Source organism: Hemicordylus capensis, chromosome 2 (assembly GCF_027244095.1).
Source record: "Hemicordylus capensis ecotype Gifberg chromosome 2, rHemCap1.1.pri, whole genome shotgun sequence".
Classification (NCBI taxonomy): domain Eukaryota; kingdom Metazoa; phylum Chordata; class Lepidosauria; order Squamata; family Cordylidae; genus Hemicordylus; species Hemicordylus capensis.
The window spans coordinates 183,475,123-183,502,884 of NC_069658.1; the positions used below are offsets into that span (position 1 = coordinate 183,475,123).

The 27,762-nt window shown below is 46.3% G+C and overlaps 1 protein-coding gene and 1 long non-coding RNA gene across 2 annotated transcripts; one reads left to right on the plus strand and one right to left on the minus strand.

Annotated features, from left to right (window-relative positions):
- The first annotated feature begins 14,539 nt into the window (after nucleotides 1-14,539).
- Nucleotides 14,540-23,604, plus strand: LOC128341763 (uncharacterized). Its single transcript, XR_008314547.1, has 3 exons — nucleotides 14,540-14,621; nucleotides 20,531-20,620; nucleotides 23,094-23,604. It is a non-coding gene; the product is annotated as an uncharacterized LOC128341763 (long non-coding RNA).
- Nucleotides 19,696-27,502, minus strand: LOC128341760 (blue-sensitive opsin-like). The gene is made up of 5 exons (XM_053288276.1): nucleotides 27,031-27,502; nucleotides 25,887-26,055; nucleotides 24,954-25,119; nucleotides 23,131-23,370; nucleotides 19,696-21,094 (listed from the first exon to the last, which is right to left on the minus strand). The coding sequence occupies exons 1-5, from the start codon at nucleotides 27,416-27,418 to the stop codon at nucleotides 20,966-20,968; spliced, it is 1,092 nt and encodes a 363-aa protein (XP_053144251.1). The 5' UTR covers nucleotides 27,419-27,502; the 3' UTR covers nucleotides 19,696-20,965.
- Nucleotides 27,503-27,762: the final 260 nt, after the last annotated feature.

Here is a 27,762-nt window from a genome sequence, read left to right on the forward strand (position 1 = left end):
GGAAAAAAATTATGTCGGATTCCATGTGCTCAGCTTCCTGTACATAATTGGTATTTGTGCATGTACCATATCTAAGATCCATGTCCTGATAGGGTTCAATGCTAATGTGCATATGTTGCACGGGTGACATGGTTTGTACATGATGCAGAGTGTGCAAAGAATCCTGCATGGGTAAATGTTTGTTTGTTTTGTTAATTTTTATTTAAAATATGTTTTACCTAACATAGTAAATAGTCAAACAAGAAGACAACAAACGAATAAATAGATTAATAGGTATATAACTACTGTTAAACAATATTCAATATTACTTCATAACTAACTCTAAATTTACATTTTCAGCCCTTAATTATTAACTCTTGCATTACTTTCATAATAGCCTCAGTCTCTCTGATCCTTCTCATCCTTCCTATTGTCCTAAAATTTAATTATTCTTTAATTTCAACCAGTAGCACAAATGGCTGAACAGTACAGTGAGTCATCCCTTGCCAACCGCAAGGGTTCTGCTCCGGGAAAACCTGGAGGTTGACGAATTCATGGTTGGCAAGCCATTGAAATCAATGGCATACAGGGAGTTAGGGCAATCATGGTCACAAAAAGACTGAAAAATACAGTTAAAAATAGGGAAAAAATCCCTCCAAATCCCCCCAAATTGCCAAGAATCAGTAAAAGGAGTGAAGGGGAACCCTGAAAATCACCCCCTGACCCCCCAAAATTACTCCTGAACCAGTGTTCCCTCTAATTTTTATTATCAGTTAGCGAAAAGAGTTTTGTTCTGGGCAGCGGTATAAAGGCAGTGTGTGCACATAACTCTCTCTTTCTCTCTCTCTCTCACACACGAGTAATTAATGCGCTGCACATTTCTCCAGCGCATGGAAGCAGGTGTGATGCTTCCAAAAGTTGCCAACTCCAGCAGAAATCTGAGTTGCTGAAACAAGGATGCCAAAACATTTGCTATTGTCCTCCTCCTGTATGACACAGGTATTGTGTTCCCTGCATGTCTGGAATCACACACGTGCAGCAGTACGTTAACATTTAAGTAAAGGCAACAGCAACCTCATGGAACTCCAAGGCATTACAAGAATCTATCTTTATCCACTAGAAATGTAATGTGTAAATCCAAACTATCAGCAAGTCACACATTACTCTAAAAAGTACATTAAAAAGTAACACCTGAATAGGCCCTCAGGGGTGTGTCGGAGGCCATAAGCAAACATACTCCCAAAGTTTCCCACTCTCTCGGCCAAAGGCCTCTCATTTGCTCTTTTAGAATTTGGATGTCCTTGAGCAATAAGGACAAGAGCTAATCTGTTGCACAGCCCTACTTATGTACATTGTTTCCCATTTAAGTGGTGTTTTTACTGCTGTGGACCCGCTGTTTTAAGCACACACAAGCCTCTTGAAGACCTATGTTCCCAATTCATTTCAATGGCATGAATTTCAAACAACATGGCAACAAGAAATGACACATTTCGCCTAATCTGATAAATAAATTGTGGGTCCTGCAGTCTGTTATTGCCTTCCTCGTACTGCACTTTGGAAGATATCCCAAATGCGGTTTTCCTAGTCCGATGAACATTTTCCTTTTGGATCCTTCCCTTCCATGTTTCATCACAGCTCTATTGTTAAGTGGAGATGTAGAAGTACTACATAATTTATTGAAATGTTTGAGTGAAGCAAGTACCTGTGCAGTTGATGAGTTTCAGTTTAGTGGTGGTGGTGATGGTGGTAACATATTTATATACCACTTTTCACCCCACAACATGAAAGCGGTTGAAGAATGTAGCTTCTAATTATCAGTTTTCATATTTTTTTAAAAGTAAGCCTATAATCAATGTTTTAGACAAAATTCTAACAAACATGTAGACTGTGGCCAACATCCAAACTAACCTTTTGTGGACACACCAGGTTTTTCTTTTGCACGATGAAGGAGGAAGTTTTCAACAATGCCCCTACTTTCTGCAGCCACCTGTGCCTCCCTGGGGGCCCCCGAACCTTCAGGGATATAGTTTCAGGGGTGTAGAGGAGGTTGTTGAAAATGCAGCCAAAAAACTTGGCATATCCATAGAAGTTTAGTCTGGTTGCTAGCCACCGTTCATGCAACTCGCTGTTCTTTTCCATGTTTCCTAGTTCTGCTCCCTTTTCTAGCACTCTGGCCAGAACATCCTTTATTATTGTTGTTGTTGTTGTTGTTTACACAGTCAGACAGGTGTTATTGACTGGTTTGTTTTATACAGACATCAAGTCCTTCCCAAGGACCTGGGATGGCTGGATTTTATTATCAGTGTTGTTGCTGTTATTATAGATATTGTCACAGAATATAGGCTGTTCCCAGTAAAGTTGCTTTTTGTAACTGGCTGATGGTGGATTCTGTGGCCCCTATGGTGTTGAGGTGCTCTTCAAGGTCTTTTGGAATTGCACCTAGGACACCAGTTACCACTGGGATTATTTTGGTCTTCTTCTGCCACAGCCTTTCAATTTCAATTTGTAGATCTTTGTATTTTGTAATGTTTTCTATTTCCTTTTCTTCTATTCTGCTATCCCCTGGTATTGCTATGTTGATTATTTTAACTTGTTTTCTTTCTTCTCGACTACAGTTATATCTGGTGTATTGTGTGGCAGATGTTTGTCTGTTTGTAGTCAGAAGTCCCATAATATTTTTGCATCTTCATTTTCTACAACTTATTCAATTTTATGGTCCTACCAATGTTTTGGTACAGGTAGCTTGTATTTTTTGCAGATGTTCCAGTGTACCATCCCTGCTACCTTATCATGCTTTTGTTTGTAGTCAGCCTGTGCAATCTTTTTACAGCAGCTGACTAGGTGGTCCACGGTTTCATCTGCTTCTTTACAAAGGCTGCACTTGCTGTTTGTGGTTGATTTTTTGACTTTTGCTCTTATTGCATTTGTTCTTAGTGCCTGTTCTTGTGCAGCCAGTATTAAACCCTCTGTTTCTTTCTTCAAGTTGCCATTCTTAAGCCATTGCCAGGTCTTGGTGATGTCTGATTTTTCACTTATATTGTGCAAATATTGACCATGCAGTGGCTTATTTTTCCATTTTTCTGCTCGGTTCTAGACTTGTTCTTTCTTGTAGGCCTGCTTTGTTTCATTGGTGTTGAATTATTGACCTCATTATTGACCATTTGAAGTGCATCTTCTTTACTGTCCTTTATATATTCTTCAAGGCCTCTTTTCTCCTCTTCTACTGTTTGATAGCATTCCTCTTCCACCTGAGCTGCGAGGGAGGTATAGCCTATCTACATCACTGCGGGGGTGCAGAGCATGATTGATGGTCATGATTTTCCTGGTCTTACAATCCAGCGTCTCTAGCTCAGCCTGGGTCCAGTCTATTATTCCTGCAGTGTATCTGATAACAGGTATAGCCCAGGTGTTTATGGCTTGTATGGTGTTCCCGCCATTGAGTTTGGACTTGAGGATTTTTCTAACTCTCCTGATGTATTCACTTCCAATTTTTCTTTTAACTTCAGTGTGTGCGATGTCATCAGCCTGGAGAATGCCCAATTATTTGTAATGTTCTTTCTCTTCCAGGTTCTTGATCTTGCTTCCATTGGGCAGTTCTATTCCTTCTGTTTTTCTTATTTTCCCTCTGTTCATTATTAATGCAGCACACTTGTCTAGTCCAAACTCCATTGCTATATCGCTACTGAATATACGGACAGTGCTTAGCAGTGATTCGATTTCTGACTGGGACTTTCCATACAACTTCAGATCGTCCATGTACAGCAGATGGTTGATTTTACTGGATGTTTTAGATGTTTGGTATCTGAGGCCTGTTCTGTTTAGTATTTGTGAAAGTGGGGTCATGGCGGTTACAAACAACAGAGGGGATAGTGAGTCCCCTTGGAAAATGCCTCTTCTAATGCTAACCTGTCCAAGTGTCTCGCCATTGATTGTTAACTGTGTACTTCACATGCTCATTGCTTTTTAAATAAATATCTGAATGTTTTTGCTGACACCAGTTGTTTCTAAACATTTTAGTATCCATGTGTGAGGCAATGAATCGAAGGCTTTCTTGTAGTCAATCCATGCAACACTTAGATTTGTTTTTCTTCTCTTGCAATTTTCTAAAATAATTTTGTCAATCAGCAGCTGGTCTTTTGTGCCTCTGGTGTTCGGGCAATTTCCTTTCTGTTCAACTGGAAGCTGTTTGTTAGTTAATAAGTGTTGCATGACTTCATCTGCTATTATTCCAGTTAATAATTTGAACATGGTTGGAAAGCAGGTTATTGGTCTATAATTACTTGGAACTGCACCTTTTGCTGGGTCTTTCATGATGAGATGAGTTTTCCCAGTTGTTAGCCATTGTTCAATATCACCTCCTTGCAAAATGTGATTGAACTGTTTTGATAGTTGTTTATGAAGGCTTGTTAGGTGTTTAAGCCGAAAGCCATGCAGTTCATCGTCGCCTGGAGCAGTCCAATTTTTAATTTTCTTTGCTCTTTCACTTATTAATTCTGGTGTTCTCATTAGATCTTGCATTTGTTGATTACATTTTTTGACCTCTTTCATCCAGCCTGCTTTTTTATTATAATCTATTGGATTGTCCCATAATTTCCCCCAGAATTGCACTGTTTCTTCTTTATTTGGTGTTTCTAGGTTTCTTGCAGTTTCTCTTTCTATGCTTTGGTAGAAACATCTCTGATTCGACTGGAATTGGAGATTCTGCCTGTGTTGTGTAATTCTGGCTTCATACCTGCTAATCTTCTTTGACACTGCTATTTGCTGCTTTATTATTTCCAGGACTTCTCTAATTTTCCTTGAATCTAGGTGGTATTTTTGGATCAGATACTGTTTGGTGTTTTCATTCTTCAGCTTCTTGTCTTTCATATCTTTCAATTTACTACCATCTGATCTAAGCCTGGAGATTTTATTTTCTAATCTAATCTTCCATTTAGGTGATGTACTGCTTTCTTTTTTTACAGGTCCACTGATCTTATATCCGAGCTCTTGTGTTGTTATTGTTGCTGCATTGTACATTAGTTGGTTTGTTTCTTGCAAATTATTGGTTGTTATCTCTGCAAGTGCAGCACTGACATCTTTTAATGCCTGAGCAAGTTGTTTTTTGGCAACTGTTTTTAGAGCTGGAAGTCGAACCCTGGTGGTTGTTTGGTTCATGAGCTCAGTTATTTTTTGCTTTAGTTCTTGTTGCTTTTCTGTTAAACAGCATTTGGGTTTGGGTTTTTGAGGTGAAGGCAGAGGGGTGGTTGCCTGGTTTTGATTTTGAAACAGTTCAGTAACAGTGGCATCCTCGATTTCCAACACCTCCTCCACCTGCGCCTGAGCAACTTCTTCAATTGGTGGTAATTCTTCTTCCATATCTTGAGCCTGTGATGCTCTTCTTCCAGCTCAACTCCTGTGAATACTTTATTTCTTATTATGAATCTTCTCTGGTCTGCTAGCCTTTGTTCTGTTATTTCTGTATCTGGATGCTTCTCTTTCCAAATTTGGTACATTCTTTTTAAATAACCTCTTCTAGTTGGACTAGACTTGTAATAGCAGATCATTATTTCCTTGTTGGCATTTTTCGTATATTTTTTTCGGTTAAGCGACGTTTCTTCCAGTAACTTTGCTGTCTTCAGCCCTGGTTGCTCAACTGAAGATCCTGAGTCCTGTTGCCCACTTGCCACCAGATGTCCAGGGACTATAGCACCTGGCACGGTCCTTGTTGACCCGGGCGATGACCGATCCGGTATAGATTTATTAAAGTTATGTCTCACCATATTGTTGATGGGAGAGGCACTCTTTGTCTGGCTCCTCTGGTGAGACCTGTCCAGTATGGTTGGACCTCTGGCATAGCTCTCACCTTCCTCAGAGCACACAAGCCCCACAACCACGCCAAGGTAGTGCCTCACTGGGGGTATTATTATTATTATTATTATTTCTTGTTTGCACAGTCAAACAGGTGTTATTGACTGGTTTGTTTTATCCAGACATTGAGTCCTTCCCAAGGACCTGGGATGCCAGAATTTTGTTATCAATATTGTTGTTGTCATAGGTATCGCCACAAAATGTAGGCTGTTCCCAGTAAAGTTGTTTTTTGTAGTTGGCTGATGGTGATTTCTGTGGCCCCTATGGCGTTGAGGTGCTCTTCAAGATGTTTTGGAATTGCACCTAGGGCGCCAGTTACTACTGGGATTATTTTGGTCTTTTTCTGCCACAGCCTTTCAATTTCAATTTGTATTTTGTTATTTTTTCTGTTTCTTTTTCTTCTATTCTGCTGTCAACTGGTATTGCTATGTCAATTATTCTAACTTGTTTTTCTTTCTTCTCGGCTATAGTTATATCTGGTGTATTGTGTGACAGATATTTGTCTTTTTGTAGTCTAAAGTCCCATAATATTTTTACATTTTCATTTTCTACAACTTTTTAAATTTTGTGGTCCCACCCATTTTTGGCTGCAGGTAGCTTGTATTTTTTGCCGATGTTCCACTGTATCATTGCTGCTTTTGTTTGTAGTCAGCCTGTGCAATCTTTTTACAGCAGCTGATTAGGTGGTCCACTGTTTCATCTCCTTCTTTACAGAGGCGACACTTGCTGTTTGTTGTTGATGTTTCTACTTTTGCTCTTATTGCATTTGTTCTTATTGCCTATTATTATTATTATTATTATTATTATTATTATTATTATTAATGATAATAATACAATGACTAGTATTCTGTGAAACCAAAATAATTCTGGTTTGTGTGTCTGTAAGTAAAACACTTAAGACAGATCAGGCAAATCTGAGCAATCTGTTCTGCATATAGGATTTGGTCTCAATGGCTAAGAATTTGAAAGGGTTGGGTGGTTTTGATTTGCTTTTTTAAGAACAGCATGACCAGATATGATTTAAACATTGATCAGCACAATATGGGAGCCTCCCTAAAATTACTGGATCAGGAAAATTAATTGCAGTGTCCAAAAAAAAAATGTTCAGAGTGGCCGTTGTGCACAGATGTTTTTCAGGCCTGCTACCAGAAACTCTTTAAATGGAGATACCTGAGTTTAACATGTAAATTTGCTTTCCCACGGAGCCCTAGTGTCTCCTTTTTCTCTGTGAAGAACAATCTCTAGAATCTAATATTTACTCATCAAGAAACAAGGCTCTCTGCCCAGTGTCATACCTAAACATTGCCCTGTGCCAGTTCTTGTGTGAAAGGGTATGAAAAGGCATTATCTAGTGATCACTTAATCTGCCAAGAAGAATTCCCACTAAATCATTGTATTTGTATTCATTCTAGAAAAATAAGTCTTATAATATTATTTCAGAATAATGTGCCCCTGTAATACATAGCAATGGTGTTTGATGTGTACAGGAAACAGATTGACAGGCTTCACCATTGATCAGTCTGGTATGAAACGAAAGCCTGTAGAAGCTACAGTATAGAGGGTATCAGCTTTCCTTGTAAAAGACTCATTTGCAGCATGTTTTTGGCTGGCACAGCTGGTAATAAATGAAGCATCTTGTCCAATATTCTGTAGCTGCTCTGCAAGCACATGAACAGCATGGCTCAGCACGCAGTGAGGACAGGAACTCTATTCCTTTCATTGATATAACTTTCAAAATTTTCCTCATTCTTCCCCATCTCCCAGAAAAGAGACTGTATTTCTTTACAGAAGCCACCTAATGGTGCAGCAGGGAAATGACTTGCCTAGGGAGCCAGAGGTTGCCGGGTCAAATCCCCACTGATATGTTTCCCAGACTACGAGAAACACCTATATTGGGGCAGCAGCAATAGAGGAAGGTGCTGAAAGGCATCATCTCAGACTGCACGGGAGATGGCAATGGTCAACCCCTCCTGTATTCTACCAAAGACAACCACAGGGCTCTGTGGGCGCCAGGAGTCGACACCGACTCAACAGCACAACTTTACCTTTATTTCTTTAAAGAGGACCCAGCAATCCTGCCTAGCAGGCATTAAAAATTATAATTAATAACCATTGTATTTATATTAGCTATAATCTTTTTAAAAACCTGTTTAAAGCTTTCCCCCACCACCACCTCCGGCCTCTCTGGGCTGCCGGGAGGAGCCGCTGCTGCCCATCCTCCTCCCTCCATCCTCCTTGGCTGGAGGAGGAGGAGGAGGAGGAGGCTGAGGCCCGGCCAGGGGGGAGGGAGGAGGAGGCTTGGCCAGGGTGAGGGGGAAATGGGGCAATGTTTTCCTTCCTGGCCAGGGAAATGGGGTGCCGGGCAGTTGGGTGGCGGGCGCAGCAGAGACTGTGCATCCACCAGAAATGGCTGTGTGGGTCTCCGGGGGTTGGTGCATGCACACGCACGTGCACACCTGAGAGGGAAGCCTGTCCCTAACCCCTGCAAATCACACCCTGACCCATGAACATCACCCCTTGGGCCCCGAAAATCTCTCCCTGAGCCCCCCAAAACAACCCTAAAATTGCAAGAAAAATCTTTCCAAACCACAGATACTTGGCTTGTAGTTGGCTAGACCTGCCACAATTTCCCAGTCATGGATACTTAAAACCGTGATAGGGAAACCCGCGGTTGGCGCAAGATGACTGTATCCTGAAATTTATTGTTCTGATATTGAATAAATAATGAACATTTGTGCACAGACTCATTGTTTTGCCCTCTCCCTTCTCTATACCATATGTAATTTGTTAATTTCACTATAATTGCAATGTTCCATATATTCAAAATCAACACATCATATGATGGAGGCTTTTAATTTTTCCAGCCTCTACTTATGGTTAGTTTTCTGTCCTTCCAAATAATTGTGCCCCAGTCTCCAAACAATCACAATTATAACCTGTGATATCATTTACACTTTGTTTCACCCTTTCCCCAAAAGTCCATATTTTAGAACTGCTAAAAAAAAAAAAGTAAGAGGTCAGCATCCATACTTCCACATCTCCAGCACTTGTCCAAATATGTCGAGTATATATGACTTAGTCTATGGGGGAGTTAAATATTACCTAAATCACAACTTATAGTAACCTTCCTGTAAATTACAACTTCCAAAGCCTAACCCAAATCTCTTCTGATATATCTATTCCCAAATTGGCTGTCCATTTCTGCTGATCCCTTGCAGTGAACAGATCCAGGTGAATTAAGATCTTACATATTCCAATTAATTGTATTTTTCCTTGATCTATCATAAATTCAAATGCTGACATCAGTCTCATACCACTTTGTCCATGTAATAACTTCTGAATAATATGTAATATTTGCAAGTACTGGTTAGATATTTGTTTGATATGTCTAGTGTCCTCTTTAAACCTGGTCTCACTTTGGTCAAAGGCTAGGAAGGAATAATTTCATCCGCTAACCTGCCATCCTTAGGGCTGCTGCCTGCTCCGTGCATTTGTGTAGGGCTGGCTTAGCCATTTTCACACCTAAAGCCAACCATCACAATGGCTTCTAAGGCCGCCAGCTTACAACCTGAACTAATGCAGAGCTTCCCAACAGAGAGTATTAGTACCCCTAGGGGTACTTGGAGGGTTCCCAAGGGGTACTCAGCTGCACTATTCCCCATCTGGAGATCCCAGGCCTGAAGCCGACCCATCCTCAGGAATGAGTCTGCTGGAGTCATTGGGTGACTAGGCCAGTCACTTATCTTTCAGCCTAAACTACTTCACAGGGTTGTTGTGATTATAACCATAACCATAACCATAACCATGTGTAATACCTCTCTGGGCTCCTTGGCAGAAGAGTGGGATATAAATGTAGTTAGTTAGTTAGTTAGTTATGTGGGTGAGTAGATAGATAGATAGATAGATAGATAGATCTTTTTAACTGTGTTAATCATTCAGTACTGACGTTTGAAAACAGTCACTAATGCCTAATGACCATTATAACTCCTTATTGGCTTACCTGACAGAATAATTCTGTGCTTTGCATTTCTGCAACAAAACGAGTTGACCCTTGTAAGTTATTTGTTTTGAAAGATGCTTGCAGATGGTCTTAGATGCCTTCTAAAACAGTTTTCCTCAAACCATTTTTTAAAAAATAACTTGAAGACAAGACTGACTGATGTTTGTTCAAAGATCGAATTCTGCCTTGGCTGACAGATCAGCTTGTTTTATATAATACTTTTGCTAGGTTGTCTTATGGATAGAAATACCTACATATGAACAACCCCAATGACATCCTGCCTCTAATAACTCACTCTTTCTTTCTTTCTTTCTTTCTTTCTTTGGGATGGAGGAAGGCAGGAAAATGGTGACCTCTCTGGAATCTGCTTCCTGAAGCAACTGCATCTTGTTTCATGGTAAAAGTGGTCCTGCATTGTGTAGGTATAATAAGGAATCACTGTGGCTAGAACTGGAGCACCAACAGCGATAAGGAACATCACAGAAATATGTGGAGGATAATAATACCTGTTAACAGTTATCACCAGTGAGGGGCAGATGCAAACATATGCTAGGACTCATGTGACCTATAGGCTGCTTCTTGTGGGGGAGCCGATGCAGTCGTCCAAACACCTCCAGTCCAGCATTATCCTGTGCTCTAGTGCCTCCTCCTATTTCTCCAGCCATCCTAAGCTCACCACTGCCACACAGACACAATGCATAGTTCAGTTTTTCCATGTTTCCTGGCTCACCCCAGTGTTGATCCTTGCACTGATTAATTAGAAGTCCTGTGTTCCAAACAACAGGGATTCCCAGATGTTGTTGACTACAACTCCCAGCATCCTCAGCTGCAGAGGCCTTTGGCTGGGGATTATGGGAGTTGTAGTCTACAACATCTGGGAATCCCTGTTAGAGGGAACACTGCTGTGGTCTGTGAGGGTCCAAAACAGAGTGGAACTTCTTCACAGCATCTCCTTTCCCAGCTAGGGCAAGCCAAGCCTTAGATGTTGTGCACACTTGCAGGAAGAAGGTGACAGGATAACTGGGCTGCCAACTCTGTTGGAAACTAATCCTGGAGATTCCCCCCACCCAGTAGTTTTTGCAATATTAAGCCATTAAAAGCTCCAGGATTGCATTCAGTAGTTACCTGGAAATTGGTGCCGATTTCTGGAGACTCAAGACTAGTCCTGGATAGCAACCCTATAGGAGGATTAAGGGGTGGCATTTGCTTCAGCTATTGATCGGGGGGACGGGGGGGGTTGATTTAAAGCTTGCAGACAGAGTTTGGTCATTGTTAATCTTGTTTGTACCGTACCCTTGTTTTTTAGGCACTTAAGAAAATCAATCAGTCTATCAATATTCTCTCTTCTAATCAACATTTAATAAAATAATCCAGGAGTTATTAACCTCCTTGCACTTATGGAGCCCTCCAGATCCTCAAGTATTACCCATGGATGCCCACCTCCTTTATATACTATATTTTCATATGGTTCCAGTAAAAATTAGAGAAAACAAAAGTGCTCAGGATAGTTATTTTATATTCTGGCTCACCAGAAAGCAAATTAAATAACTGAAATAACTGAATCATAGAGGCTATTCACATGATGGGGCGAAATCGGGCTAGCAGAGGCTAGCCCGATTTCGCCCCATCGTGTGAACCACCAGGCTCGGCTGCGAGCCCGGTGGTTCCTAGGTGGGTAACCCACCTAACTACCCCTGCCCTAAAACCAGGTTTGCAGAGCGAGCACTCTGCAAACCTGGTTTTAAAGATTACGAGTAGGCGCAGCTCTGCCTCCCACCTCCCGGCTCTGGGGATCTCCCCAGCATGGCCTGTGCACTTGCGCAGGGCATACTGGAGCTTCCAGGGTCGTGCAGCCCCCGAGCTCCCCCGAGCTCCCCACGGAGCCAGTGACCGATCCGTCCGCCCAGGACTCCCGCTCTGATCATGAGACCCAGCTCATAGAACTTTAGAGTCCTATGAAAGAGACTGAATCATAGAATTCTAGAGCCGAAAGAGACAGACTCATAGAATTTTCAAGTAGAATGAAACAGAATCATAGAATTGTAGAGTTGAAAGAAATTGAATCACATAATGTTAGAGTTGAAAGAAATTGAATCACATAATGTTAGAGTTGAAAGAGACCTTGGAGGTCTTTTAGTCCAGCCCCTTGTGTTGTGCAAGAAACTGCTACAGCATCCCTGACAGATAGCCATGCAACTAGTGAAGGAGAGCCTACCACTGCATGAGGCAGACTGTTCCACTGTCAAACAGCTCTTAGAGCTAGGACATTCTTCTTAATGTCTATCCTGAATCTGTTTCCTTGTTATTTCAACCCATGGGTTCTAGACCTGCCCTTAGGAGCAGCAGAGAAAAAGACTGCTCCTTCTATGTGGCAGCCTTTCGGTTAAAATCATTATCAACAGGGAAGAAGCGTATGAGGTTATCTAGTGCTGAGCAGGGGGAAACCATGAGCCTCCTTGGATTGAGCAGATATAAAGCTGGAACTGGGTCAGTTCCTTTCCTGTTCCAGGGTGCAGGGCTGTTATATCATTGGCATGTATAGGGCTGGGCAAAGATCCAACTGGAGCAACCCAGCAGGGGGACAGAACAGAGGCCAATGCTCTGGTGAAAGCAAGGATAGGACTAACTTTAAAACTCGGTGTTTTGAAGTATAAGAAATACCCAGGGGATGGCTGGTCATTGGACTTCTTAATTTGCTGCTTTCTTTCTGCTCTTCTCTTTCACTGATGCTAACGTGTGTGTGTGTGTGTGTGTGTGTGTGTGTGTGTGTGTGTGTGTGTGTGTGTGTACATATGGCCTGCTTGGACATACTACCTCCCCCCCCACCACCAGAATGAAGGGTGAACACCTTCTCCAGGGAGGATAAATTGAGGTGGGACCTTGGGAGCAAAGACCCTTTCTCTTCACCTCCCTTCTTGTATAAATAGAAAGGAGGACAAAACATTAACAGAGCCTTAATTGTTAATTAGGGTTAAACAGGAGATCAGAGGAGATTAAAGGCCTGGCAACATCACACACAGGTGAGCACAGGGAACAAGGAGGTGAGGAGAAGGAAAGAAGATGTGTGCCTATGAAGTATCTCAAATTATTGCCACCACATCCTCCAAGGACCTGGCAGTGCCATGATGTGGTACAGGTGGTGCAGAAGGCTCTGGTTTTTCTGTCTGGTTCTTTTCACTGCTTTTACTAGGGCTGACATGCACACAACTCTGGGCAGCTTCCTGGGACCTCTGATTGGGTTGCTTGATCAGGATAGGACTATGCCTTGAAAAGCGGTATATGAATATTTGTTGTAAATATTTTTACAATAAATACTTGTTCCTCTGATGTATGGTGAGGTGGCCACCTGAGGCAACAGATTTTGGGTGCCATTAGGAGTGGTAGAGTGGGAGACAGAAGTGACCCTCTATGGAGTACAAACCACCAGGGAGATCTCTAATGCAGGCCCCATATTTAAGTGAACAGGAGTTGTGGAAAAAGGACTCTTTCTCCACAACTCCTAGTAGGACTCTTGCACAGCGCCCATTCTTTTCTGTATTGCTGCCCCCAAAAAACCACTTAGTTGTCTGGGCAGTTAAGGCTGTTCTGCTTGATGTTAGTCTTCCCTGATCCCAACCCTACCCCCCACAAAAAAACAACAAAAAAAAAAAACCACCTACTTCATAGGGGAACACAAACCCTGTACAACCCTGTTCCAGTTCGCCCCTGCTGCTCTCTGAGGTTCTCCTGCTGCTTCCCTCCACTGACCAGATGGAGCCATTCTCCAAGGATTATTGAAGAGGCAAGTTAATAGAAATGACAGAATATTGTGGGTAAAGGTGTCCATATAACATTACAACAGCCAACTCCTACTAGGAGTACTTCCAGATGGGATGTTGAGTATGTGGTTGTCACATTCACTCTTAATAAGAGAGTCACACAATATTGTTTCCCATCCATTGTCCACGAATATTTTCCCTTCAACTGTCATATTGGTTAAAATGTGCTTCAATTTCAACTGTCACATGCATTAAAACAGAAAATCCAGCTTTTTTATTACAGCCATATAGCAGCGCAATGGCTGCATGTGTGATTTCTTGTTAGTGCAACTCTTCCGTCTTTTGCGAGAGGCACATACAAGAGAACACAAGAGCTGGTCTTGTGGTTGTGAGCATGAGTTATCCCCTTTGCTAAGCAGGATCTGCCCTGGTTGCATATGAAAGGGAGACTTTATGTGTGAGCATTGTCAGGTATTCCCCCTCAGGGGATGGAGCTGCTCTAGGAAGAGCATCTTGGTTCCAAGTTCCTTTCCTGGCATCTCCAAGATCGGGCTGAGAGAGATTCCTGCCTGCAACCTTGGAGAAGCCACTGCTAGTCTGTGTAGACAAGACTGACTCGGTATGTGGCAGCCTCCTATTCCTACAACATAAATGTGGGGTGGGGTAAAAAATGGATCCTTTTAATTGATGGAACACCGTTTACTGTGTTCCCAAGACATACTGCATTGACTATCTTTCCATATTGCAAGAAAGTGCAGGATATTCAAAGCTTTCATGCAAGTTCCAACATGAAAGATCTTACTCCCCATATGTATACTACTTCCTATTACCATCTTACCACTGAGCAGGGAACTTGCATGGTTTTTGCAGTTCTACCAGCTGGCCAGCGTTTGCATTACAAGAAGGACCCAACCCTTTTTCATTACCACTATTAAAGCAACTGCTGGGAAAGTCAGGTTCTTCTCAGAATGTGAGAGCTGGCCAGAAAGTGGTGCTGTGGAAATTGTCTAGGTCCCTGCTCAGCATGTGCACAGAGGGTAAGATTGCACTAGGAGGTAGCATGGAAACCTGCAACAACGTGTGGGTGGGCAGTAAGATTGCACTTGGAACTTGCATGACAGCTTTGATTTTGAACTTTGAACTTCCTTGAACTTGTGTCACAGCTTTTATTGCCTTATGGAAAGACCCCCATTGCAGTGTGGAAGGAATGATGCAATTCCACTTGTGACTCACAGAGGAACAGGGGTGGCGCTGCAAGGAGCACATCTAGAAGTGCCAACAGTTTCTAGTCAATAACCCATCACCAGCTTAATCAAGAATGCTATTCTCAGTTGTTTTTACTGTAACTCTAACTAATTTCTCTTTCCTCAATGCAGCAGCAGCAGCAGTCCAAGACATTTTTGGCTGCCCAAGGCAAAGAACAATATGAAGCCCAGGGGAGTGAGGAGTGGAAAATTATTAGTGTGCCCTGGGGGGGGGGGTGAGGGAGGACGGAAGCTGTGGATGATGAGGTGGCACCCATGGTGGCGGTGACCTGACACTTGTACAATGCACGGAATTCTTCCATGGAATAATGTTACGGGGGGGGTCCATTTTTGTTTGGGATTTGGGTGACTGTGATCTACCACTATGCCTTAACCATCAGAATCCACTCCAAAGCCAAGGGTGTAACCTACAACTTCTGGATATCAAACTGGAAGACTCATTCAGTTGCCTTGGTACCCATGTGCCACTTTTTCACAATTGGAACACTATTGTATAGTTCTATGGGCACGGGAAGACCTCCACATAGTATTGTTGTGGCAGAGAGGCCAGAGCATACTTTATGTTGTTGGAGATAATAAACAGATCAAAAGTGGGGACTCCTGAATGGGAGACCCTGTCTATACCTACCATGTATAAACCACACCAGATGTGGTTCTACTATGATGCAACATGGGGCAAGTGAAGAATCTTGGCCATCATTAAGGGCAGCAGAGTGGGAGACAGGCAGAGTTGCGCCACAGGGCACAATCCAATGGGAAGTTCTCTTGTGAAAGTCCCATTGAAATAAATGGGAGAGATGTCAGTGAGGATTGCATAGGATAACTTCCCCATGGATTGTGCCCAAAGTTGATCAGTGGGTCAGTATGAAGAGCTGCCCATGCAGGTTTTCCATTTCAAGCATCAAAATGCCTTGGGCTGCCCTGACCCCCCACTGTAACCATGCGACCCTCAGGCTCCCCTTCTCTCCTTTCCTTGCCCTGTTGGCTCATAGCTACCCTAATCCCTCCCCCCCTTAAACTGCACTGAGCTGCACTCACTCCAAGCTGCTCAGCTGATGGGAGGTGACACCCACTCCTTTGGCCCCCTCTAATCCGAGGGATTTTTGGGTCACTCCGGGGGAGTCCGATTAAGGGAAACTGGAAACTTTAATCTCCCAGCCACGGAAAAAGGGGCAGAGCCCTGAGAGGCTGAGGTGGAAAGAGGCGCACAACAACGAAGGCAGCGCCAGAGGGATGCTGCGGGGACCGGACCCCCACAGGTACCTTTGGTAGCTAAGTGGGTGTCAGGGCTGGCCGCCTTTCAAGGAGAGGACCATCCAAGTTGGTTCCTTTGGGTGAGGCATTTGGGTGGAAGGGGTTTGGGTGCTGTTCAAAGCAAGTGAGCTTTTGTGCAATGCATGGGAGAAAGGCCAGGCTTGTAGGCTAGCCTGCATGCTGTGGGTAGAAGGGTCTTGGTTACTTGCTGAAATGTATGTCGCATGGCAGCCCATCTGTTCGCTGGTGCATCTCAGTGGGATGGCCATGCTGTTCTTGCATGTACAGTGGATTAATTGCTCAGGAGGTGCCAATTCAGGGTGCGGGGTGGGCAAACAAAGCTATTTTAGTGGGAGAGAGGCAAGAATCACAGCATAAGTCAAAGGTGTGCTCTTGGATATAGTCAAGATTAAGTGACATTAAAGCAAGGCATTTGACCCACATTCCTTGTAGCTGTCTTGGATGCCTTATAATAACCAAAGGAATAACTGTGTGGTCTGGAACTCTGGGAGAGGGACTCACCCCTTCCCCAAATGGCACTGCAGGTGCCATTCCTCTAAGGAATACAGACCCCAAGAAAAAGGCCCAACAAAGATATCAGCAGTTCATGCCAGCTGCTTTTGCTTTTGCCAGAGGGTGGAGTTCTCACAGCTCAACAAGCCCCTTTCCCCAGTGTGAGATATTACTAGTCATGTCCACATAGCACATCCAGCCCACATGATTATCGTCTGTTTCTCCCAGCCGTGGTTTCAGCAGCTCACCCTATCTTCTCTGGCGGAGGCTTCAGATGCTTGTGCTACCACTAACAGTGGGGTTTAAGTACATCCTTGCAGTCTCCCAAGAGGATCTCTCAGTCACACTCACATATTCAGGTCTCATCTCCTTAAGCTGCAACCATAAGACTCTCTTCTTGGTGGCTTGGTCAGACTCAAGTGTTATGACCAGTGGAAGGAAACTGGATAGCATCCTTCAGTGTCTCTCAAGAAGGAAGGCCAGTTGCTTGTGGGATTCATACTATGGGTACTGATGTTTGCATTTTCTTTCCACAACATGCTGAATAGTGCCCAGAAAGGTCTTCTGTTCTGCGCCACACAGCTGAGAGAAGCAATGGAGCCAGCTCTGTCAGCTGTGAAAACCTGGGCAGAGCCTAGAGTTGAAAGCTAAGTATCAATCAGGAGGGGATAGCTGTCTTTTACCATTTCAGGAGCCATCCTTCTGGGGGGAGGGGCCCCCTGAATGAGGTAAAAAGAGGACATTTCCAAATATGGAGAAGACCATATAAGAGAGGGCATTTCCAGATATGGAGCCAGTGTGGGGTAGTGGTTGGGTGAGGGCTAGAGAGACCTGGGTTCAAACACCGCCATTCAACCACAAAGCCCAGTCACAATAGCCCTTTTCAGACATGATGTTGTACAAGTGTACGGATGTCTGTACACTCATACATGACTTTGTGTGAATGACTGTGCCTGCATTCATTTAAAAAGTGAACCATCAAATGGATGGTATAGAGAGGAAGTGTACTGCTCTACCTCTACTTAACATAACATGTGAATGACTGTACCTGTGTATCTTGTACACTTCTTGTACACGTGTGCATCAGAACGTGTGAACAGGGCTTATGTCTCAACCTAAGCTACCTTGCAGGGTTGTTCTGAGGACGAAATGGAGAGGAAGCATCATGCTGCCCCAAGGAAGGGTGGGATCAAAACGTGATAGACGGGGGACATGGCAGCATTTCTGTATTAGTATCTGTGGAACATGGATGGTGAAGAATTGTTAGATTTGAGGTGGGATCTGATCTTTTTCGGGGGAACGGGGAAGATCTGTGGTTTTGTGCTGGTGGAGGAATGGATCATGGTAAAAGTCCTCCGGAGTCACTGGCGTGGGGTCCTGGCTCCTTAAGGAAGTGGCCAGGTCTGAGCTGGGCCTTGCCCCTGGCTTCCTGGGCTCTCGTCAGGAATTCCGCTAGTTCTGAACTATTTACAGTTGGAAAAAGTTCACTACTAGCAGAACTCAGCCGCGCGCCCTATGCTCTACAGGGGGGCAAGGCATCCAGGACAAGGACTGGGAGGGGCAGCCAGGCAAGTGATGGTGAGGTCGGAGGGGCTGGGCAGAGGGTCTCTATCTCCTAGACCCAATCACGTTAGCAACTTGTCCATGTACAGGCTCCTTGTGGTTTGAATTCAAGGCCCTTCCTGGATGGGTTGCTGTTTCTCCACACAGCCCAGCCCCACCACACAAAGAAGGGGAGAAATAGATGTCTCACCACCACCTCTACTGCAACCTCAGATCACCAGCCATCACAGTGGATATTCCAAAGTTGCATCTCCAGTGTATTTATTCATGTAACCCAGGAACTGTGAGGGAGGAGATATTCCATTTGCAAGGGAGAGATATAATGACAGAGACAAGGGATAATTACAGAGAGGGGGGTGGGGGTGGGTGGGAGCAAAGGGATTATATAATAATATTTACAAAATACAACAAAAACTGCCCCACAATGCCTGTCCACCACTGGGGGCTGCTAAGGGGGCTGCACAGCAGAGATGGGGTTTGTAGTTTTTCAACCCAGTTTTATCCGGTTCAGGGGGTTACTCAGAGCTCTAGTTATGGGTAACGGTAGGCCGACGCCACCCCGCTATGTTTTGCGATGGCAGCTGCTGCTTTTAGAAGACTTTACGGGGCATGATTGGGCCCCTCTACTTCTTTACCCCCTGCTGTACCTTTTCTCCATAATTTGAACACTGTGGTGTGCTCACTTGCTTTCTCTGTCTCTACACCTGTATTTCATTTCTCTCTTTCCCCCCTCGGCATTGACAGGAGAGATTGGCAGGTAAGAAGGGAAGGGAAGCCTGTGGTATGTCCATCCCCCAAAGCCCAAATGACTGGAGCTCTCATGAAGTCATGAGACTGTTAAAATTAATAACGCTTGTGAGTTTTGCTCCATATGTTAACCTTTTCCTTTACTCTTTGACTTGAGTGTATGCTGTGAGCCAGGAAGGCTCTGCTTCAGCCATCATCTCCCCTAGGTGCCCTTAGGCAAAACCAGATATGTCAGCCTCAATACAGAGGTCATACCAGCCTACCTTACAGGGTTGCTGTCAGGATTACTGAGATAATGCATGTCAAGTGATTTGAGCACATTAACATGCTCTAGAGATGTAAAGTATAATTGGTGCTTTTCTGCGGCCTAAGATAGATGCAGCCCATTGCTTTTCTGAGCAAATCATAAGGACTAGAAGATACACCGCTGCTCTTTTGATACTGATGTGGTAGCAGGGGAGTAAAGTTGTGCCGTTGAGTCACTGTCGACTCCTGGTGCCCACAGAGCCCTGTGGTTTTCTTTGGTAGAATACAGGAGGGGTTTACCACTGCCTCCTCCCGTGCAGTATGAAATGATGCCTTTCAGCATTTTCCTGTATTGGTGTTTCTCATAGTCTGGGGAACATACCAGTGGGGATTCAAACCAGCAATCTCTTGCTCCCTAGGCAAGTTGCTTCCCTGCTGCACCATTAGGTGGCTAACCTCAGCAGGGGAGTAGTTACGATTGAATGCGGGGGGTGGGGGGTGTTCCTGGGCCCCTGATGAGTGTCTCCGTACTAAATCAGTGGTGAGGAAAATGCACTCAGCCCTTATGCCTTTCTGAAGAAGGGCGTTGGGGAAGCAGCTCATCTTCACTTTTTGTCCCAGGGCTCACTCCAACCTGGCTACAGTCCTGTGTAAAAGGGCCGCTTTGTGGTGGATTAAGCAAAGCTAGAGACATTGTGTAGGGAGGGTCCCTTTTTTATGAAGGTTTTTGTTGTTAAAATTGAGTCTTTCTAGGGGAAGACTAGATGACCTCTTCAGTACCTTCCGAGCACCCACTGATGATTCTAATAGCCCTGATGAGCGGTGTGGGTGGGTGAGAGAGAGAGATCTCCATGTGTCTTCCAAAGGAAGTCATCAGACGGCTATGGTGACCCACACCTTGCAGCTTTCAGGCAAAAGTGTCTGAAGTGAAGTCAGAGGTTTAGGGAGACCTTGGACAGAAGGCATCTGCATGTGTGTGCTGATTATGAATCCCAGTTGCCTCCTATTCTTAAATCTCTGAGACTTGCTTAACCGCAAGCTTCAGTATGTTTGTTCTTGCTGCCCCCTGCTGGTCGGAATGAGACGTAAAAGAAGAAAAAGGGAGGTAGCAGTTTTGCTATGTACGTGCATAAAATGCTCTCTCCACCTCCCAGTCACGGTCTAAAAAGGAGACACCCGTGGTGCTAATGTGCCAGTTCTGACGCTGATGGGGTGAGCAGTGTTTACACCCAGCTGTCCCTGCAGTTAGAATTATGTCTTGTCAAAACAGCAGTTCATAGAACACCTAATGCCCAATGCATGTAAGCCAGAACTCTGAGACACATTTCTTTATAACCCACCTGCTCTCCTTTTCACAGACATGCCTGAACAGGCAGCAACAAGGAAGGCTGGGCCAACCTAGGTGTCACTTCCATGAAGTGAAGGACTTGGTTGTACTGGAGCACCAGGTAATGTACCTCCTCAGGATGCTGCCGCTTACAGGCTTTCAGTGTGTGTGTGTGAATATCTCACTCACCTCAGTGGGACAGGAAGAGGCAGGCCAGGGGCACTGGGCCTGTGTATGGTGCAATCGTAAATGTAGAGGCTTGAGGAGCAATGCCTACAGAGGTCTAAAATGCGAGTGGTCTGCACAGTAGCCAAATGCCTGCTGGAAGAAACAGATCTGGAATAGGACAGCTGTGGGAGTTGGGCACATATTGGGAGCAGCTGGCTGTGCAGGGTCAGGGTCAGTTCTGGTGTGCAGAAGGAGAGCTCCCCAGAGGTCGCGTGGGTGGTGTGGGCATTGCTCATGGTTACGCTGGGGACACTTGGCTGGAGGACACAGAGGAGACCTGGGTGGTCTGTGAAGTGCCTGAAACGTCGTCCTCATCACCAAAGGGGCTTTTGCCGCAGAAGACAAGCTTCAGCATACAGGAGCGGAACTGTAAGGGAGAGAGAGTCCATCAGTAGAGACGATGCCATGGCTCAGGCTAACTCTAGGGGAAGACACGGCAGCCTTCAGAGCCTTAGCCCACATGAGAGAGGGGCCCTGACATCCGAACAAGGGGACACCAAGACTTCAAATTCCAGGGAGCCCTTTCCATATCGACTCAACAGCTGAGGAAGCCCTGCCCATTGTACAGGATCATCATGGGCGCATGCCCTTCTAGAGCACACATTCGCTTTGTGCAGGGCACTTGCCACGTCTGTTTCACACCCTGCGGGAGCTGAGAGAGCAGCACAGGGGAAGACAGATATCTGCAAGAAGCTGTTTTTCAAGGGAACTTGCTGACCATTACTGATCTTCTAGGAGTCTCTACCATCCTCTTGAACACAGTTTGAAAATCGCCTATCTGGAGGCCTAGAGTAGGGGTCAGCAACCTGTGGCATGCCTGGCAAGAGTGGAACATGAAATTATTTTGAGTGCCACTGGAGGCTGGCCATGCGACATCCACGGCCCAAAGTGTTGGAGGATGCTGGGCTGGCATGGTATCCCTCGAGGAGCCTTCCCAGGTGGCGATTCTACTTTGCTTAACCACGGAAGGGCAGGTGTGCGTCCACATATTGTCCAACTTTCAGTCGAAGTCCCTGCGAGCTAGCAGAGAGCATGCCATACACCATTCGGTTTTTCATTGCTCATCGGAGCTCAGCCCGATTTATGCTTGGGGTTAAAAAAAAAAATCCAGTTTTTGTGTCGGTTTTTTAGGCAAATTTGAAATAGCCATGACTCGCAGTACTGCACCCCTCTTAACCCCGCAGTAAAGCCTGCTGTCTGAGAAAGCTCCGGGCGCCTTGCCCCTGCAGCGGTGACCCCAGTTGGGGCCAGATGGGCAGAGGGGGCTGTTGCCCCCAACAGTGGCAGAGGGAGATTCCGTGCTTAGCGTGGGCATTGAAGAGGCAGGCAGGAACAGGGCAGCGGAAGCTCACGAAGGGGAAGGGAACCAAAGCAGGAAGTGGGAGGTGCTTGAACCAGTGTGGGGATTGCTTTGCTTTATTTAACCTGGCGGGGCCGGGGGGGGGATACGAGGACAGAATGAGAGCAGGGATGGAGCCACTATTGAGCGAACAGGTTTGAAGGACCCAGGCCGCTGCCAATCAGGACCGCGCCTGGTGCCCCAGGTGTTTGACTTCAGACACAGGGAGCATAGCCTTGCTTGCAAAAGGGGCCATGTGGCCCCATTTTCAGGCAAAATCCCCAGTCGGCGCCATGTTTGTAGTGCGGCCAGAGCGGCTCTCTCTGCCTAAAAGACAGCGACGCCCCCTGCGTCTGATGTCAGACTCAGGGGGCGGGGCTTAGCATCAGACTCAGGGGGCGGGGCTAGGGGCTGCAGCGGCAGGCTGCACCCAGGCGGCCTCCCTCCACCCCTGAATGAGAGGTCTGGGTCCTCTGGAGGAGAGAGAGAGAGAGAGAGAGAGAGAGAGAGAGAGAGAGAGAGAGAGAGAGAAGCCAGGCCAGCTGAAGAGATGTCTGGCAGGAGGAGGAACAAAGTGAAACAACTCCCACCCACCCCGCTCCCGGAACGCTGAGGCCCTAACGGCATGCAAGACCATGAATAAATGAAGACTTGGCACACCACTCCTGAAAGGTGGCCGGCCCCTGGCCAAAAGCCTATCCAAAGAGATGAGCTGCCATGTGTGGTCAGTAAGGGGCCCAGAGCTGCAGCTAACTGAAAGAGGGGCACTGAACATATATCTAGTGGGGCAGAATACCAGAGAATATATCTTGTGGGGCAGAATACCAGAGACCATGGAGCAATGCTGACTCACAAGCCCAATGTGAGGAGCTACATCTGCTTTGTACAAAAAGAGACATCCAGGGAGATCATGGCACAGCCAAATGCTGTCGGGAGGGAATGCCAGAGCCCTAACGGACTGCAGGGAGAGCCAGTGGGGCACACACAGAGCCTGGGGGTGAATCCTCTATTCTCTCTTCTTGCCCAGCCCAGCCTGATCCCAGCGGCTTCCCGACCATGCTGACCTGCTTGTTCATGAAGACATAGATGAAGGGATTATAAACAGTGGAAGCCTTGGAGAAGACAGAGGGGATGGAAGCCAGGCGGACGTCAAAGGGTTCCCCACGATGGGTCACTACCCACAGTGCAAAGGAGGCGTATGGCAGCCAACAGACCAGGAAGCCCATCACCATCACCACCACCATCTTGGTCACCTCTCGCTCAGCTTTCTGTGTCGTGGCTGACTGCTCCTGCTGCTTGGCAACCTGTTGGCATTGTCGAGAGGGGTGGGAAGGAGAGAGGGTTAGCCGTGGGGGTGAATCCCTGGAGACCGACCAAGTGGCAGGATGGGCAGGCCCTTGGTGCATGGGAGCAGTTACCATATGCATGGGGCCTACATAAAACTTGGGTGGGGGGAGAAAAGGGAGAACAGCAGCATGGGGGCAGATGCTTTAGCTAGGTCTGAAATGAGCTGTCAGGGAAGAGACCAGCTAGGTGAATGCTGCCGGGGGGGGGGGGGTCGGGTCGGGGTGTGGATGTTCCTGTTCTGCACTGCACTAGAGCGCTGGCTCTGCTTTCAGCTACTTTGCCATGATTTCCATCTCTCATGACGGAACCTAGAATCCTCAGAGTAAACTTGGTGCCCTTGCTAGGAATTAGAACTAAGCAGTGGTGGCACCTGGAGAAAAAATGAGGGGGGCACAGAAGGGCCAAAGTGCATTTATGGGTGAACGGGTGAGCTGTGTCCCATGGAATTGGGGGGGGGACAGGTGGGGGGGCAAACAACTAGCCTGCGGGAGGTGCTTGCCCCCACCCCTGGAGCTTCTCTTGGAACTAGGAGGGGCACAGTCGTTTATCTGGTTCAACCCAGGCAGGCTGCCCCTTCCAAGAGCATCACCAACAGAGGGCAGCCTTTTATTAAAAACCTTCAAGACCAGAGATTCCACAACAACCACTGCTGGTGCCCTTCAGAATTCAGATTTCCCCAACTTCTAACCTACAAATCTGCCTGCCCATTGTTTAAACACTCATACAGCTGATACAGGGCATGGTCCACTGGGAAGTTTTCCTGTACACGCCCTGTTGAAATTAAAGCAGCTTCTCCCACTTGACTGTGCCCTTTATAATCATTGGTTCCCTCTCTTCCCTCCAGTTCCTTCTGGGTTCCCCCCCCCACTGCACTTCCTGCAGGAGCCAGCAGAGGGGGAAACAGCTCAACTGAGGGCTGATGACTGGAACTGCTGGCATGAATTTTGTGCACAATGATATGCGCTCACATGTACACCACGCATGAACACAAGCACATGTGGTCTCAACAAACAGAACTGCCATTGTGACTGCGTCTGCTGCCGTTGATGCTTGCAGACAATTGCTGGCGTGCACCTTCTTGCCAACTGCACAGAGCTGGACAATTGCCTGTCCTTGCACAGTTATTTGTTGCTGGCCCCCTATTTGCTCCCCTCCTCAACAGGTCCACCCTTCCGTGTTTTGCATTGGCCTGAGGCTGTGTAGCACAGTGGTCAAGGGTACAGGCATAGGTTTGAATCCAGTTCTAGGCAGAGGCTGCTAACCCATCACTCAGGCTAGAGAATATCTGCTTTTTGTGCAACAAGTCCCACATTCAGTCCCTGGCATCTCCTGCTGAAAGGATCTTGGAGAGAAGAAGCACTGTTTACGAAGCATAAAGCCGCGTCATCTGCTCTAGACACACCTCCCTTCAGTTTGTGCATTCACAAATCTGTGCATTTTCCTTCCGGTGGCTGAGCTGCCTGCCTGCCCCACTTTTTAATCTCGTGCCTCATAACCTTGGGAAGGGGACAGGCCGGAGGAGGAGAGAGGCAATACTCACCGCCCGCAAGGTGAGGAGAAGACGCCCATAGGAGAAGACAATAATGGACAGTGGCACTCCAAAACAGAAGGAGAAGAGGAACAACACGTAGGATTCGTTGTTCCACTTGTTGTTTGTTGTGTACCAGTCGGGACCACATGAGCACTGCAGTCCCTCAGGGATATACCTAAAGGAGTGAAACTGTTTTCAGCTAGTACGTCACCACTGCAAATGCTCAATGCAGAGGGCAGTGCGAATCATTTCCTACACACATCAGGCACTGTCAAGAAGGAAGGAGCAGCCTCAGGCAGAAATGGGGGGGAACCGCCCGGAATCGAGTCCTGCCAAATCCACAAATGCTCCCAGTTACCATTTGCTCTCCCAGCCTCTTCATCCCAACAACCTCCTCTTCCATTAGGCCAGCTCAGCTCAGCACTCCCCTCCAAACATAAACTCCGGCCACTTCCAAAGGTGCCCCCTTGTAGTGCACCAGGCTATTGCCTTTCCGCTATCAGTTGCAAACAGAATTGCATCTCTATTTCCACATATCAGCAGATGTCGAGTGCTTGCGGGATCCGGCACACCGACCCGCTCCTTTTATCCCTGCTGGTTCTGTTGTCACATCTGGACACATGCCTCGCCACAAAAACATAAGATTAACAAAAAGACCAAACTGTCATGCTAACAGCGGTCAAACATACAGTCACTGTGCAATTAAATTGCCGTTCTCAGAACAGCAGATTTTCTGCATTAGTCAGATTTTCTCTATTAATAAATGTGACAGTTTAAATATGGGGAAAACACAGGCTGACAACAGATGGATGATGGCATAGTGTGGAAACCACCACACACACCCCCGCGCACAAACACAAGAGTTATTTGAACCAGGAGTGACAATCCCAGGCTAAAACTCCCCCCCCCCACCTGAAAGCACCCTTAGTCTCCAACACATACCTGCTCCAGCCAAACAAGGGTGGTACTGCAGCCACCAAGCCAAAGACCCACGTGATGACGCAGCCGGCGATGGCATGGGTGCCCCGGAAGGTGAAGTTTCCCAGGGGTTTGCAAATGACCAGGAAGCGTTCAAAGGCCACAACCGCCAGAGACCACAGGCTCACCATACCTGGTTAGGAGTTGGAGGGAGAGGACAGGGATGTCTGGCTGGCTCTGTTCACTCACAGACATCTTGTGAAGATGGGACGGCAGAATCATGTCGAAGATAATCCCGCGCCCTGCCATACTTCAATCTCTGCTTGGCCTCTTATTCTTAAAGTGCTCCTTCCTTAACCAGGCTGCCTCTTCTCGCTTGCTGCCCACCAATGCCTCTTAATTAAGCTCTGCAGTCATCAGAACACAGGAACAGAGGAAGCTGCCTTGTACTCAGCCAGACCATGGGTCCATTTAGCTCAATATTGTCAGCACTGACTGCCAGGGCTCTCCAAGCTTTCATACCCGGCTTTCACATCTCCTCCGGAATGTGTGTGTGCAGATATCAGCCCAATGTACCCTGAAATCTCTGCAAGCTATCAGAGAGCACTTCACACACAATTTGGATTTTTAATTGAGCGTTAAGAGTGTAGCTTAATTTATATCCAGGGTTAAAAAATCCACTGTTTGCATTGGGGTTTTTTTGGGGGGTGGGGGGGCAACTTCAAACTCACAATAAAGCCTCACAGTAAACCCGCCGTAAAGCCTGCTGTCTTGGAAAGCTCCTGGAGTGAACCTGGGACAGATGCTCTTACACTGAGTCACGGCCCCATCCCCTAAGAAAGGGAATACCTGATAGCAGACAGCATTCAGGTGTCGTCACTCTTCCAAAAGTATAAAATTTTTAATAATAAATAAATAAATAAATAAATTAAAATGCAAACCAAGGCAGACCCTGCTTAGCAAAGGAAACAACTCATGCTCACTATCGCAAGACCAGCTCTCCTCCTCCTTGATTTTCCAGGTATTGCCACCACATTCTCAGCCCCCCCCCGCCATCATTTTAAACTGCAGCCCTTCTGAAATCTCAGTCCTGCATCTTCCCTCCCACTCTCCCACCCACCCCTTCCAGTCTTGCCGCAGCGACTGAATTCCTATTTTGCTTGCTTACCCCCCAACGTGGCAGCAAAGCCCTCTATCTTGCAGGCAAGGGGGCCCAGAGCGAAGTACATCTGAGAGAAGCTGTAGAAGGCAGTGGTAGATCCCACGCAGACCACCACCAAGTTTGACATGGCTAGGTTGACCAGGATGTAGTTGAGGTGGGAGCGAAGCTTCTTGTACTTGAAGGTGCAGAAGATGGTGAGGATGTTGATGGGCACCCCAAGGACAACCAGCATGAACATGAAGGCAGCCATGCCCATAAAGAGGCCTGGACCACTCAGGTGAGTCTGAGGTACCAGGAAAGGGCTGAGGGTCGTGATATTGGCAACATCCAAGGGCATCGGGATGAAGAAGTCTTCGGGGAGGTCATCCCGAGAGTCAGGCCGGGCTTTATGCATGGTGGAGATGACAATGGGGGGCAAGGGGGAAAAGGAAGAGGCAAGGCTGGGAGGTTGAATGGTCAGCGGGAGGTTTGGATAGTTGGAGGGATGGGAAAGAGTGAAGGGGGAGATGGACAGAGAGGGGCTGCTTGGGGAGGAAAGGATAGAGACAGGCTGAGAGGTAGTGGAGTGCTACAGGAGTCCAAAAAATGCTGAGAATCTGGCTTCAGTTCACATCCCTTTGCCCCCCCGGTGGCATGGAGAAAGGGGCGCTTAGACAGCCTGGGGTACCATGGCAAACAAGTAATGAGTCACAGAGTGGTTCTACTGGTCCCTTTTATACTTTAGGGGTCCCGAGAGCT